At 44.1% G+C, this 16,264-nt stretch overlaps 2 protein-coding genes across 8 annotated transcripts in view; both read left to right on the top strand.

Annotated features, from left to right (window-relative positions):
- The first annotated feature begins 5,599 nt into the window (after positions 1 to 5,599).
- Positions 5,600 to 12,096, top strand: si:cabz01007794.1 (mucin-5AC). Its single transcript, XM_046328936.1, has 7 exons — positions 5,600 to 5,749; positions 6,521 to 6,987; positions 7,377 to 7,568; positions 8,457 to 8,555; positions 8,905 to 9,049; positions 9,300 to 9,515; positions 9,865 to 12,096. Exons 2-7 carry the CDS (start codon positions 6,523 to 6,525, stop codon positions 9,906 to 9,908), a joined length of 1,161 nt encoding a protein of 386 aa, XP_046184892.1. The 5' UTR covers positions 5,600 to 5,749; positions 6,521 to 6,522; the 3' UTR covers positions 9,909 to 12,096.
- A 3,835-nt stretch (positions 12,097 to 15,931) lies between these two features.
- Positions 15,932 to 16,264, top strand: part of LOC124014562 (serine/threonine-protein kinase PLK4-like) — a 5,663-nt gene continuing 5,330 nt past the window's right edge. For 2 of the 7 annotated variants that reach the window (XM_046329715.1, XM_046329709.1), the window contains exon 1: positions 16,084 to 16,264. This exon is cut by the window's right edge and continues 643 nt beyond it. The gene's annotated coding sequence lies outside the window, so the exon portion shown is untranslated. The other 5 variants (XM_046329712.1, XM_046329711.1, XM_046329713.1 and 2 more) reach the window with 5 other exon arrangements.

Genomic DNA, 16,264 nt, shown 5'->3' with positions numbered 1-16,264 from the left:
TGGGCGCATACCTGGCTGACCGAGGTGTCAGCGGTGAAAACCGTCAATGAGGGCCGGGTCCAGGATGTCTTTAGCAGGGACCCAGCATGTCTCCTCCGGGCCATAACCCTCCCAGTCAACCAGGTACTGGAAACCCCTACCCTGTGGTCGAACCCTCAAGGGGCATCTCACCGTATATTTTGGCTGGTCATTGATGACCCGGGGGGAGGGATGGGCCTAGAAAAACAAGACAAAGGACACGGGTTTAATCCTAGACACATGGAAGGTAAAGTGAATATGGAGGGTACTGGGTAACACAAGACGGACAGCAGTGGAACTAAGGACTCTAGAGATGGGAAAAGGACCAATGAAACAGGGGATCATTTTGCGGGACTCCACCCGAAGGGGCAGGTCCCGAGTGGAAAGCCATGCCCAATGCGGTAGCGGGGAGCTGGGGTCCGACGACGTTCAACCTGTCGACGATACCTGGAGTTGGTCTTGAGAATTCCCCCCCGAGCTCTTCTCCAGGTACATCGACAGTCGGGGGACAAACATCTGAGCCGAGGGTACGCTGGCCTCCTGCTCTTGTTCCGGGAAGAGTGGAGGTTGATACCCCAAAGAGCACTCAAAAGGAGAGAGTCCCGTGGCCGAACAGGGAAGGGTGTTCCGGGCATACGCCACACAGACCAGTTGTCGGCTCAAGGTAGTGGGGTTGGTTGAGACCAGGCATCTCAGGGTGGTTTCAAGGTCCTAGTTGGCTCGCTCCGACTGGTCGTTGGATTGGAGATGAAATCCAGGGGACAGGCTGGTCGACGATCCAATGAGGGAGCAGGACACCTTCCAGAACTGTGACGAGAACTGAGGACCCCGGTCGGAGACCATGTCCACCGGGAGTCCATGGATCCGGAAGACGTGCTGCAACACAAGCTGGGCCGTCTCCTTGGCAAGAGGGTAATTTGGGGAGAGGGATGAAATGGGCGGCCTTGGAGAATCGAGAGAACAAGCTGTGCACTCGGTGGCGAAGGCAGAGACGTCAGGAACCATTGTGGGCCACCAGAAACTTTGTCGTATGAAGACTAGGGTACGACGGGAACCTGGATGACAGGTCAGCCTTGACGAATGAGCCCATTCCAGGAACCGGGATCGGACTGAGTTAGGAACAAATAATCGGTTAGCCTGGCCCCCTTCAGGTTCAGGCTGGGAACATTGTGACTTGCGACCAAAGGTTTCAATACCCCAATCCACTGAAGCAGCAAGGCATGAGGTAGGGAGAATGGTTTCGGAGACCGAGGGTGTGGTAGAGGAACTGTATATGCGGAAGAGGGCCTCCGGCTTCACATTTTTTAACCCTGTGCTGTAGTAAATGGTGAAATTGAATCTGGTGAACACAAAAACCCATAGGGCCTGCCTGGAGTTAAGGCGCTTGGATGTACGGTGATATTCCAAATTTGTAAGGTCAGACAGACCACAAAGCGCTCTTCTACTCCGTCCAGCCGGATTCATCCACTCCTCCAGCCTCAACTTGACAGCCAGGAGTTCTCTGTTGCCAACGTCATAGTTACTCTCTGCCGGACTGAGACGATGAGACAGGAAGGCATAAAGATGGAGCTTCTGGTCCTGTGCAGATCGCTGAGACAGGATGGCCCCCACTCCAATAACAGAAGCATCAACCTCTACCACAAATTGACAGGATGGATACGGATGGACGAGGATGGGTGCTGTGGTGAACGGATGTTTCAGGTCCACGAAGGCTTTGTCAACCTCTGGAGACCATGTGAACAGAATTTGGGAGAGGTGAGTGCCGAGAGGGGGGTCGCCAGAGTGCTGTAGCCCCGAATGAAACACCACCGCTTTCAATTTTTCCTGATCCATTTGGACATTTCCATCAGCGATGACATATCCCAGAAAGGAGATTTTTGAGCGGTGAAACTCACATTTCTCGGCATTCACACACAACTGGTTCTCCAGGAGACGCTGGAGGACTTGTCTGACATGAAGAACGTGTTCTTGGGCAGACCGGAAAAAAACAGGATGTCGTCCAGGTAAACGAACACAAAATGGTTTAGCATGTCCCGAAGCACATCGTTTACCAGAGCTTGAAAAATAGCCGGGGTGTTTTGTGAGTCCAAACGGCATGACCTGGTACTCATAATGTCCACTGTCGTGTATTAAAGGCTGTCTTCCACTCATCTCCTTCGCGTATCTGAACCAGGTGGTAGGCATTCCGAAGTTCCAGTTTGGAAAAAATGGTGGCTCCCTGGAGAGGTTCGAAGGCCGAGGAGAGGAGTGGTAGGGGATAACGATTCTTGATTGTTATATCATTAAGACCCCGGTAGTCAATGCACGGACTCAGGGTCTTGTCCTTCTCCACAAAGAAAAACCCTGCGCCGGCAGGAGATGCAGATGAACGGATGCCTTCAGTAGCCAGAGATTCCTCAATATACTCTTCCATCGCCTTGGTCTCCGGGCCAGATAGAGAATATAGAGGACCACGAGGTGGTGTGGTGCCTGGGAAGAAGTGGATGGTGCAGAGGAAGAGAAGTAGCCTGTGCCTTACTGAAAACCTTCACGAGGTCATGGTACTCAGTGGGGACGGCAGAGACACCTGTGGCTTTGCTCACGTCCTGAGGGGAACGTCTCAAGGACGGCTGTGCCGTTTAAGGCAATGAGAATGACAAAACGGACTCTAACCCTGAATGGAGCCTGTGGTCCAGTCAATAACCGTATTGTGTTTCTGGAGCCAAGAAAATCACAGGAACAAGGGGTGAATCGACGAGGAGAACCTGTATAGTCTCACTATGGTTTCCTGATACCCGTATATGAACAGGCATTGTGCTGTGGGTGACTCTTCCAATAGAACGGCCATCCAGTGCCCTTGCATCCATAGGGACAGAGAGAGGTTGAGTGGGAATACCCAATTCAGCAACCATGGTAGCATCCATAAAACTTTCATCAGCCCCAGAGTCAATGAGCACTCGGAGAGACTTAGATTGGTCTCCCCACAGCAAAAGCACAAACAAAGGTGTGCGGGTGATGGGAATGAAGGAATTCTCAGTCTGGCTAACCAGAGTACTTGTACCGACCAGAGACAGGGGTTTCCTAATAGGGCAGTTAGCTATATAATGTCCTGCCTAACCACAGTACAGACAACAGTTAGAACTCAACCTTCGTGAGCGTTTCCTAACCGATAACCGAGCTCTTCCCAGTTGCATTGGCTTAGGAGTATCCAACTCACCGGTCGTAGGTGATTCACGAGGGGGCTCGGGTGGCTTCGGTTCCTCTCTGAAAAACTGCCTTCGGAAACTTCCGGATTCCTTCGAAGGTGAGCAAGCCCTAGCAAATGAACTAGTGTGCCCGATGCCATACCTTTTCTCACTCCAGTGTTCCCTTAGACATCCATCAACTCTAATGGTGAGAGCAATGAGGGAGTCGAGGTCCACCGGTAATTCCCGAGCAGCTAGCTCATCTTTAACCACCTCAGATAGTCCGTGAAGAAAGGTATCGAAAAGAGACTCTGGGTTCTAGGCACTCTCGGCGGCGAAGAAAATCAACCACGTAGTCTGCCACACTACGGGACATAATTCAAGAAGCTTACTGGCCGCCTCTCTTCCGGATACCGGTGAATCAAATACCTTCCTCACCTCTGCCATGAATTCCTCCAGATGACAACAAAGGGTGGATTGTTGCTCCCAAACAACCGTGGCCCAGGAGAGCGCCCTTCCTGACATTAGCGTAATAATATACACTATCTTCATTCGGTCCGAAGGGAATGAAGATGGCTGTAGCTCAAAAATGAGAGAGCACTGAGAAAGAAAACCCCAAAAGATACCAGGATCCCCAGAATATCTCTCCGGAGGAGGTAAGCATGGTTCTCGGGGAACCGGGGTAGGCTGTACCAACTCAAAAATAAAAGGAGAAAAGGTACCGGGAGATTGGGGTTTCTCAGGGATGGCAGACAGCTTATGAGTTAACTCCTTAATTAGCTCCATTGCTAGCCTTAAACCCTTGGTCGTGGCGTTCCATCAGGGAACAAAGCTCTTACAACAGGTCCTGTAGTAGCTCCTCATGCATCCCAATAGTGGCTCCCTGCAGGGAGACAGTGTAGCAGAGCTAATCCAAGTCTGCTGGGTCTGTCATGGCCAGTTCGTTCTATCAGGGCACAAGGCGAGACCCAGATGCAGACACAGGAGGCAGATGGTTGGAGTCTTAGATGTTTATTGATCCAAAAAGGGGTAGGCAAGAGAATAGCCGTGGACAGGCAAAAGGTCAAAACCAGTTCAGAGACCAGGAGGTACAGAGTGGCAGGCAGGCTTGAGGTCAAGGCAGGCAGAATGGTCAGGCAGGTGGGTACAGAATCCAGAAACAGGCAAGGGTCAAAACAAGACAAGACGAACTGGCACAAAGAGACAGGAAACTCAGGCATAAATGATCTGGGGAAAACAAGCGACACCTGGAGGGGTTGGAGACAATCACAAGGACAGGGGAAACAGATCAGGGTGTGACAGGGTTCTTGGTCACCTCCCTGACCAAGGCCCTCCTCCCCCGATTGCTCAGTTTGGCTTGGCGGACAGCTCTTGGAAGAGTCTTTGGGGTTCTAAACTTCTTCCATTTAAGAATGATTGAGGTCACTGTATTCTTGGGGACCTTCAATGCTGCAGAAATGTTTTGGTATCCTTCCCCAGATCTAGTTTTAATACATTTGCAAAAGTTCTAAAATTCTGGTTCCACTTTGACATTATGGGGTATTGAGTGTAGATTGCTTAGAAAAAAACCTCTTATTTAATCAATTTTATAATAAGACTATTACGTAACAAAATGTGGAAAAAGTCAAGGGGTCTGAATACTTTCCGAAGGCACTGTATATTTGAAACAAGTAGGATATTTTATAGTTCACAATATTGCACTTTATCTGGATTGTTAATATGTCATTTAGCAGACCCTTTTATCCTAAGAGTGCGTACATTTTATGTATGGGTGGTCCCATACATAAACTTCTGTCATCTTCCGACAAATTAAATGTATTCATTTGGGCCATTAAAACTAAAGCCAGTGCATATTTCTTTCCTTCACAAAAACTGGTGTCTAACCCTTTGGCCACTTGATTTACAATCAAGACTGTACTCAAAAGACTGCCCTCCACTGTGTGAGGTTGAACGCTCAATCAAACTGAGACAGATCTGAATGACACCGTTATGGATCATAGAATCAGCAAAAATACCATTTTCAAAAGGCACTCGCACATCTGATCTCTTTGCAGGTGCATGGCAACAGTTGAACAAGATGAAGGAAAAAGGAAACATCTTAATACAATTCAAATGTTATTTGGAGTTAGCAGTAGATTATATTTAGGCCTAGATTCTATCCATTTGTATCTAACTTCATGATATTATAATTTTTTATTTCTTTGCAATATAGTTCCCAAGCATATTTAATACGCAAGGGAATAGAAGAAATCGGATCCATGAAAAGGGTTCCAGTGACTCGACACAATCTATTGTCTGAGTATCAGGCATATGACCAGCAATTGTTTCCACTCAGTACACCCTCCCAGAAAGGCAGCACCTGAGGAGAGAAGCAGGTTTCTCCATCCTTTGTCCCTCCTCCCCTCGCAAATGCTGTGTAAATAGCGGGTGATTGAGAGAATCTTCCCCTCGGCCACACCTCTGTTTTAACAGTATAGCTGTATTTACAGTAGCCGTGAGCACAACTTGTTCAAGGTGTGGTGCGACGCTTTTTACCCCACAGAATCACGCAAGTCTCCAAGTCACAGGTAAACTTTTCATCACTTTTATCTAATCATGTGGGTGTTTTAAAACAACAACTCATTCTTTGTTTTCAAAATGAAAATCTATTACGTTTCTTGATTTATTTGGCCCTGGTTGGTTTTATAAATACTATCAGATTGTAACTTATGAACCTTTTCTCCCTGGAATAGCCTATGGACGTTTCGTCGTTGTTTTTGTCAGGTTATTTAATTTAGTTAGTGGATCTAGGCTACTAATTAAATCATGTAAAAACAATAACAGTCTAGTCTTAATTCAACAAGCTTACCCATTTCACTATGCAGTGTTTTGATGTTGTCCAATTCACCACCCATGATATTAACAATTAATGACCAATTACCACAATAATGGCAGGCCTATGTTTATTCACTGGCATTTTATTTTATTTCTATTGAACCATTATTTTAACAGTTAAGTTGACTGAGAACACATTCTCATTTACGGGCGAGATAGGACACTTTGCCACTGGGGTTAACACCCCTACTCTTACGATTAGTACCATGGGATCTTTATTGACCAACGTATGTTAATGTGTTTATTCAAACTGGTATGATCATTTTATATTCCCATGAATACATCTCAAAGCTTTTGAAATAGGTTTAGTATCATAATCAACATGATGGTGCAATGCATCTGACTGGTGATTATTACACTTGTAAATGTTTCATTGTAGCTGTCCTTTTTATTCATTATTGTTATTGTTATATTATCATTATTATTACATCTCCTAATCGCCTGGATCTCTGTTACTGTATCAGGAATGGACAATAGCGGCAGACTAATGATCGCAGCCATCATGGTAATGGCGTGCATGGCGATGGGAGCCGAGGCACAGAACTCTTCAATGACTCTGAACGCTACTATGGCACCCAACGCCACAATGGCACCCACCACTACAATGGCACCCAATGCTACAATGGCACCCAACGCCACAATGGCACCCACCACAAGGGCACCCAACGCCACAATGGCACCCAATGCTACAATGGCACCCAACGCCACAATGGCACCCACCACTACAATGGCAACCAATGCTACAATGGCACCCAATGCTACAATGGCACCCAACGCCACAATGGCACCCACCACTACAAGGGCACCCAACGCCACAATGGCACCCAACGCCACAATAGCACCCACCACCACAATGGCATCCAAACCGACAATTACACCCAACACGGCAATAGCCCCCACTGTTGTCACCACCACCGTCCCAGCTCTCAAGGTGAGTTACCTAGGCTACATGTCTCACAGTTTCACACTACAAAAGAAAAACATTTTCTCTCACTCTTTCTGTTTTTCCTTTCTCAACTATCACTATTTCCCTCTCTAATCTTATCTCTTTCTTTCCTCAACAATAAACCTCACAGACTGACATGGAAACAGGAAGTAGATCAAGCAATAGTGCAGTTGAAACTCCCAATCAGGCACTCTATCTCACATAGAAAACAATGAGGCAAACGGAGTAAAACAAGCTTTATTCTTGATAGTTGTCAAGAATCAATATCATTGATTTAAAATTTTTAAAATGTGTCTACCAATTGCATATTGACCCTTTAAGCTAAAATGAATGACAAACACAACAGCAACTAATGAGGGACTCTTCATACACAGCAAAGCATCTCAAGGGCGGATTGTGGAAAGACTCAGTTCTGTGCTGCTGAGCCATCAGACTGTGACCCGGCCATGGCTGGTTCATGTTTCTTCGTCTCCACGCGGCAGTCCTCGGGACAGAACTTCTCCCTCCAGCTACGAGGAGAGTCCAGAGGCTACATCGCTGTAGGCTTGTCCAAAAACACCACCCTGGTATGGAAAACTGCCTTCAAATTTGTATACATTTTACAATACCCAGGAAAAGTGAGTTGGGATTTGTGATAGGGGGAAAAGTCATTTTAACCTCTAAAAGTCTACTAAACTAACATATGACATTGTTTTAAGCTGGTCATACTATGTCTCATTTAGTTATTTAATTTGAAACGTTATGACCCCTGTAGGCAAATTTTTAAAAGGCAAAAAAGTCCAAATATAAATCATATGGTTTTTATATCTTGTTTTTTTGGACACGCTTAATTAACCACTTTGTTTTTGTTGGCACAAAACTACCTCCATGCTTCCATTCGTTTCTTTTTTACAGGTACCAGTTACTTTCAGACGAGACCCATGACACTTGTAGAACAAAACGGAGAATACCATTGTGTTCGTGAGAATCGTCCCTTTCCATAGTGGGGTTATATTAGTTTGTAGCCCAAACGGTTCGGACGCTATAGACATAAATCGGCACGCCGTAGAGCGAAACTGAGAACACCATTGTGTTCGTGAGAGTCTCATCTTTCCATAGAGTGGCCATATTAGTTTGCACGCTACAGATGTTTTGGTGAATAGACCGATTTTTGGGGTGTCTCATGGTCTGACAACGTTGTACTGTAGCTCGACCACCTTCCACCGCAGATGTGGAAGGCCCGACGGATGCGATGGATAGAGAAGCAGCCCATGCAAAAACGGACAGATTTTGATGCAGATTTTTTTATTATGTCACTTAGATTGACACATAGGTCAATAGACTCTTAATTAACTTCAGGAAATTCTGGATTTTATACATTTGGGGTCTTGAGATTGATATTTAATTAATGACTTAAAAAATATATATGATTTATTTATAGTTATTTGAATTCATCCTCTCGCTCTCCTCCGTAGGGCGTTAATGACACTACCTACGTGTGTGCCAACAACAACGGCACAATCAAGTTCTTCACGGCTCTCCTCCTAAATAATGTTCTGACTGTCACTGGCACGGTGAGTTGAACCAATCAGAAACAATTGTTTCACTTCTGCCTTCCTGGAACGCCTTTCGGGAGCGAGGTTTGATTTCAGGCAAATTCCAGCAGTTAACTGATATTCACCCAATGAAGTTGTGAGTTGAACAAGATCTAGAGCCAAGAGTAAGAGTAATTCATGAACTTGAATTAAAACATTTTCTGAGTGGTCATTTAAGTTCAATTTGATCCCAATGCTGCATATACACCTGGGTGCCATTTGGGACAAGGCCATGGAGAGCAACAATGTACCTGACTAATTCTAGGCCTACTGACATTTGGCTAATGTCCATTTTGACTAATAACGTTGGGACTCTTGTGTTGTGTAGCTGGCTGTGGACTCTGTGAAGGGCTCAGTCAACGGTCAGATCATCCAGTGCACCTTATCTGCTATTCTCCCCGAAGCTACCAGGAGCACCAGGAGCACTGACACTAGCTTCGTCCTCTCCGTTTCCAACGGGACCGTAATTAACGGTGAGGCACTCATCCAAACACGCTCCAGGGGGAAGCTTCCTCTAGATACAGACCTAGGATCAGCTTCCTCTTCCCCAATCCCAACCTTAACGATTAGTGGGGGAAATGCTCAACTGACCCAAGATCAGCGTATACAGGCAACTTCACCCTATACCTCCAAACACCCTGTGGACATTGTATCCCCTCTTTCTGGGCCATCTCTAACTCTCCCTGTCTCTCTCTCTTGCTCATCTTTTTCTCCTCCCGCCAGGAACCCTGGGTACTCCGAAGTTTGTCCTGGTCAACAATGCAGCCGTGGACCTGGCCAACCCCAACAGTACTGTGATCAACTCTTTGAACGCCGCCCCCACTAATTCTACTTCCACCACTACTGCTACCGCCACCACTACTGCTACTTCCAACATTGCTGCTACTTCCGACACCGCCTCCAGCCATGCCTTGGGCCTGCAGCTCACCCTGTCTCAAGGTACCAACCCCATTGGAAATCGCCACTGCTAACATTTTTATAATAATAACTGATAACATGATTGATTAAATGTTAGTATTTCAATATTTGTAAAAATGTCTAGCCGTTTCTAAGGATTAGAAGCACTACAAGTCATGAGCACTTGCGTCATTTCTAAACAATTCATATCGTTTATCAATAAATGATTTATATTGATTGATAAAGCATTTATAAACATGTATGACTTTTTCTATAACTGTATATTCATGGAAGTTATTATAAAGTGTTACCGTAGTACCTTATCTCATATAATCCCATATAACCGTCAGTAGACAACCAATCTTCCACTCTCTCTCTCCCTCCTTCACAGCTCTGCTGATCCTGCTTGGTGTGCTAGGTATGATGATGCTGTGATGAGGATCTGAAGGTGACACACCATGAACTCAGAAATCCTGCATCTTTACTGCCACTGACACTGGCAAGGCTGCATCCCCAAATGACACCCTATTCCCTACATAGTGCACTACTGTCACTGGGTTGGGAATACCGTAGGGTGCCTTTTCAGACGCTCTGGTTCTGGGTTAAAAGATCATGTCAGATCTGAAGTTATATGCTTATAAATGCATGTCATTCAACATACATAGTGCAACACTTTCTAGTTGGGGGGTAGTAAGACGATAGCGTACAGAATGGATCCGGTGATACAAGGCCCAATGCTAACATTTTCACCATTTCAACCTCATATTCATTATCTCCAGCACCACCATCTACACCAAACATCAACACCTGTCTTCTTCTATTCTGTTGACCACGAAACGTAGCATATATTGATGTCTCAGGAGGTTGGTGGCACCTTAATTGGGGAAGACAGGCTCATGGTAACGGCTGGTGGTGTCAAATACGTGGCTTCCGGGTGTCTGATGTTGGTTCAGGTGGCGTTTCAGATGATGAATATGTGATTGGAATTTCCCTATGTACACCCCCCCCATCTCATCTCCTTTAGACTCTTTGTTTTATTTTGTCTTTGCTTATGTGGTTTTATGTTGGTGTGAGTGTGTGTTTAAATGTTTGTCTTGAGTGTTGGCACACATTCTCATAGATGACACCACAAATTGGCAGAAATGTGTGTGTGTGTGTGTTTGTGTGCGTGCGTGCGAGCTTGTGTGCCTGTCCAATGATGAAGCCACTGGATGGTGAACTGTTCTTCCTGATTACCCTTTTAAATGAAACATGTTTTAATGTGCAATTATGGAAATATTTGTATACATTTTTTTCCCCCCAAAAAAACGTTTTTTACAATGCATGTTTTACCTTTCGTGGGTATATTTGCTTAATTAGTTGACACTCAAACTGACAACTTTTATCGCACTGTACACTCAAAAGCTGACACAGAATCACTCAGGGTTAGTTCGGATTGCGTACTGTTGTATGAGTCATGTCTTTTGTAGGGTGTCTCATCAGACAGTTGGTAAAGGTGGCCATGTTTGGAACCAAAAGCGTAACCTTTAGAAAGCATAAACCAAATCAAATTTTATTTGTCACATACACATGGTTAGCAGATGGTAATGCGAGTGTAGCGAAATGCTTGCTTTCGCTACACTCGCACGCCGAGCTTACAACAAAATATGTAAATACACATAGAAAATATATAAATACACATAGACTGTAGCACTTCCGTCACAATATATGAAAAGTGCTTTACAAATAATGTCGTTATAGTATCATGAATGAATGAATGAATAAAGAGCTGCCTACAAGTAAGTGCCAAAATAAAACACCAAACATAAAGTGTCTTAATAGGTCGTTAGGTCACCACAAGCCAGAACAGCTTCAATTAAACTTTGCATAGACTCAACACATTTCTGGGGCTCAATTGGAGGGATGCAACACCATTCTTCCATGAGAAATTCCATCATTTGGTGTTTTGTTGATGTTAGTGGAAATCGCCGCTCCAGATGATCCTATAAGTGTTCAATTGAGTTGAGCTCTCGTGACTGAAATGGCCGTGGCATATGGTTTACATCGTTTTCATGCTCATCAAATCATTCAGTAACCACTCGTGCCCTGTTGATGGGACCTTGTCACCCTAAGGGGGCATAGCCATGTTTGCCAAAGTAATGGCCTGCCCAGCATTTTTATACATGACCCTAAGCATGATGGGACATTAACTGTGTGGAAGCACCTGCTTTCCATACACTTTGTATTCCTCATTTACTCAAGCATTTCCATTATTTCGGCCGTTAAATATACATCTCTATTCATGAAAAAAAATACCCCACAAAGGTCATTTTTACACCTCTTCACTTCCTTGGCTCAACATTGGAGGCAACCAAAACCCAACACTGTTTTACGTCAGGTACTTGACTTAGCGTATTCCTTTCAGCTCCTAGTAGAGCAAGGGCCTCAAACATGAGATAAAGAGCATGTGTAAAACATCCTTAGAAATCATATTTTCAGAACACAAAAACATGTATTACAGTTTTAACATTAGCATTGAGAAGTATACTCTGGTATTGGAATGGTATATTATTGGTATAGTTTATGATGTTTGTTTTGTGTTACGTGTACATTTCAACAAATAAAAGCAATTCTTCAAAAAATACTAATTGACAGGAGAAAATATACACATACATTTGAATTAACAGCCCAGACTACTGTAATAGAAAACACCCCACTAATTGCTCACTATACAGAGAATATGAAGCTGGTTCAATGTTTAACTAGGCTGTAGAGCACTCCTTTGGTAGCACACCAGGTTTCAGGTTGGTAGAAGAGGTTTGAGTAGATCAACAGTATCAACAGGCCTGGAAAAACTAACACACAATTAAAATAAAAAAAAATGGAGTGATTTTTCTACATGACTGTTCTACACTGCCACCTACTGGTTGACTCAAGTAATAATCAACGGGCTCAACGGCATTAGAGCAGTGGTTCCCAAATTTCTTATAGTCCAAACAAATGTTTTTATTTTCATCCTTGTAAGCCTGCCACACACACACACACACACACACACACACACACACACACACACACACACACACACACACACACACACACACACACACACACACACACACACACACACACACACACACACACACACACACACACACACACACACACACACACACACACACACACACACACACACACTATGCGATACATTTATTAAACATAAGAATGAGTGTGAGTTTTTGTCACAACCCGGCTCGTGGGAAGTGTTATAATAATCAATAATTTTGCTATTTATTTAACCATCTTACTTATAAAACCTTATTTGTTCATCGAAAATTGTGAATAACTCACCACAGGTTAATGAGAAGGGTGTGCTTGAAAGGATGCACATAACTCTGCAATGTTGGGTTGTATTGGAGAGTCTCAGTCTTAAATCATTTTCAACACACAGTCTGTGCCTGTATTTAGTTTTCATGCTAGTGAGGGCCGAGAGTCCACTCTCAAATAGGTAAGTGGTTGCAGAGGGCATCAGTGTCTTAACAGCACAATTTGACAAGGCCAAGTACCCTGAACGCAGCCCAATCCAGAAATCTGTCAGTGGCTTCTGATTCAATTACATTTTCACAGAACCGCTTGTTGCAATTTCGATGAGGCTCTCTTGTTCAAATATTGGTAAGTGGACTGGAGGCAGGGCATGAAAGGGATAACGAATCCAGTTGTGTGTGTGAAAGTACCTGCGTAATTGCGCACCCAACTCACTCAGGTGCTTCGCTATATCACATTTGACATTGTCTGTAAGCTTGAGTTCATTTGCACGCAAAAACTCTTACAATGATGCAAAGACCTATGTTGTTGTCCTTGTTAACGCAGACAGAGAAGAGCTCCAACTTCTTAATCATAGGCTCAATTTTGTCCAGCACATTGAATATAGTTGAGGACAGTCCCTGTAATCCTAGATTCAGATCATTCAGGCGAAAAAAAATCATCACCCAGATAGGCCAGTCAAGTGAGAGACTCATCATCATGCAAGTGGTCAGACAAGTGAAAAGTATGGTCAGTAAAGCAAACGTTAAGCTCGTCACTCAATTAAAAAACAACTTGTCAATACTTTTCCCCTTGATAACCAGCAGACTTCTGTTGTAAAAGCGTTACATGGTCGCTGAGCCATATCATTGCATAGTGCAGAAAACACACAAGAGTTCAGGGGCCTTGCTTTAACAAAGTTAATCGTTTTCACTGTAGTGTTCAAACTGTCTTTCCAGCTGTCAGGCATTTCCTTGGCAGCAAGAGCCTCTCGGTGGATGCTGCAGTGTACCCAAGAGCCTCTCGGTGGATGCTGCAGTGTACCCAAGAGCCTCTCGGTGGATGCTGCAGTGTACCCATGCTGCAGTGTACCCAGACCTCTCGGTGGATGCTGCAGTGTACCCAAGAGCCTCTCGGTGGATGCTGCAGTGTACCCAAGAGCCTCTCGGTGGATGCTGCAGTGTACCCAAGAGCCTCTCGGTGGATGCTGCCTCTCGGTGGATGCTGCAGTGTACCCAAGAGCCTCTCGGTGGATGCTGCAGTGTACCCAAGAGCCTCTCGGTGGATGCTGCAGTGTACCCAAGAGCCTCTTGTGGATGCTGCAGTGTACCCAATTGGCGTCGGGAGCAACCGCTTGCACGCACGTTGCCACTCCACTATGTCTCCCTGTCATAGCTTTTGCGCCATCAGCACAGATACCAACATGAGCAGCAGCTACGTTTGGCTACATACGGACTGTTAGTGGAATTCCCGCAAGAGAGCAACAATTGGTGTCAGCATAGTCAAAACATTTACATTTCAAATACGGTTTTCTGAAGCTTACCATCATCCTCAACGGACCCCAGGAAATAGAACACTTTTTGAAAGCCAATGACTGGACCTCAGGGTCAAGTTTTTAAGAACAGGTAGAGATTCTTTTTACATGAGGATCATAGGCAATTTAATTTATCACCTCCAACTGAAATAAATAATCTAAGTATTAAATAATGGAAGTTTACACAGGACAGTTTACACCTGAGGAGGATGAATCCACTGTACCAATTTTGGTAATACCACTTACTGGTGTTTTGTTGATCAATTCCATTGTTGTTTCATTGTACAAGGCGATTTAAAAAAAACTGTGTCTCATTTTCATACAACACAATCATTGACTCATTGGCAAGAAAAAGGTTTAATTCAAAGGCGAGATTCATTATATATTAGGATGATCTTTTTTTAAACAATTTTAACGCTTAAACTCCATTCCAACAAAACCATTTTAAGGCCTAAACTCCATTCCAACAAAACAGGCTGACAGAAAAGTAGTTGAGTGTCATCCACATCGGACCCAAGGTCTGTCTTGAAAAATGTATTTGTTGTCAATGTGTTAATTCATTGCAGTGGCTTCAGTTGCATGTCACTTCAAGAATAAACTAGTAGTAACTGCTCTAACACACTGCTCTCTGCACTTAACCTGGTTGAATAGAGCTTTAACCAATAAACAACCAATAAAGAACCCGAGAGTGTTTGTCGGAGACTGTAGAGTAGACAACAGTACCTCCACATGGCAGTGTAGTGTGTGATACAACTGTGATGTGACTTTATTTGCCGCCTTTTACAGACTGTCCTAAGATTGGTGAGAGCTATCATGTTTGTCGTGGGTTTTTTTTAGGAAGAAAAGGGTCATGTGAGACCAGCCGGACCTAAAGGCGATAAAGGGGAGACAGGAGGGAAGCAGCAGTCCATCTGAGAAACATTATTGGAATAGAAATGATCATGTTATTTCAGTTGACCAAGGTTTGAAGAAACATGAGTCTAGTGTCATGTCCTTTCACATACAAGACTCCAGTTTGATCAGCCATTCGCTCTCTTAGAACCATGAACTCAAAGCTCGGTTGATAATGAAATATCAAATATTGTTATAGTATGTGAAATTGAAGTTTTCCTCACAAAATCACTCAGAGGTAGAGTTGGATAGCCTACCTTTGAATTCCTATTCATCTTTAACTAAAAGACAATTCCCAAAGCAATACTACTCTACCACATCTGCCAGCTGGTAAGCAGAGCTAAGCAGCTCGCAAACTGTGTTCATGAAACACAAGATGAAAAAAAAGGATAGCAAACTGATGCATGTACAGAATGTTAAACCGTTTTCTCATATCTGTTGACTTTTTCATATGAATTTGTCATTTATTTTTAGCGGTGTGCCAAAAAGGAAAACACATAATTAGTTCAACCCCTTCAACTGATAATACGCATGTGTTTCAGGTACAGAGGACAATAAAAAGCATGACAAAATAAACAAGTTGACGACAGTATACAGCTCTTGTTTCAACACTTGAACTTGTGAATGCTTTCACTTCAGCCTAAAGGCATTTATGAGTTCTTGTAAATCACATGATCTGAATGCTTTAGTCTAGCCCAAACTTCGCTGTAGTCCCTCCCAGCTGACACAATGGTTGATAGTTGATCCAGGATTGCTGAACATGCAATGCGGATATGGGTGTGGGTGGGTTCGTTTGATCATGCCATGGAAGCAGAGGAGCCCTGCGCATAAGACTGGAACTCCTATTCAAATCAGAGTTTAGGTAAACCAACAGCACAACCAGCAGACAGACAAGCAAAGGTAAGCCTGTGTAAATAACATATACACCTTACTGGTATGTTTGTATTACCGCAAACGCAAATGTGTTTATACACTGTGTGTACAAAATATTAGGAACACCTGAACTTTCCATGACAGACTGGTGAATCCAGGTGAAAGATATGATCCCTTACTGAAGTCACTTCTTAAAACCACTTCAGTCAGCGTA

This window comes from Oncorhynchus gorbuscha, linkage group LG25, assembly GCF_021184085.1.
Source record: "Oncorhynchus gorbuscha isolate QuinsamMale2020 ecotype Even-year linkage group LG25, OgorEven_v1.0, whole genome shotgun sequence".
NCBI lineage: Eukaryota > Metazoa > Chordata > Actinopteri > Salmoniformes > Salmonidae > Oncorhynchus > Oncorhynchus gorbuscha.
Note: the sequence above shows the minus strand (reverse complement) of the source record. Positions and strands in the feature narration are given on the sequence as shown.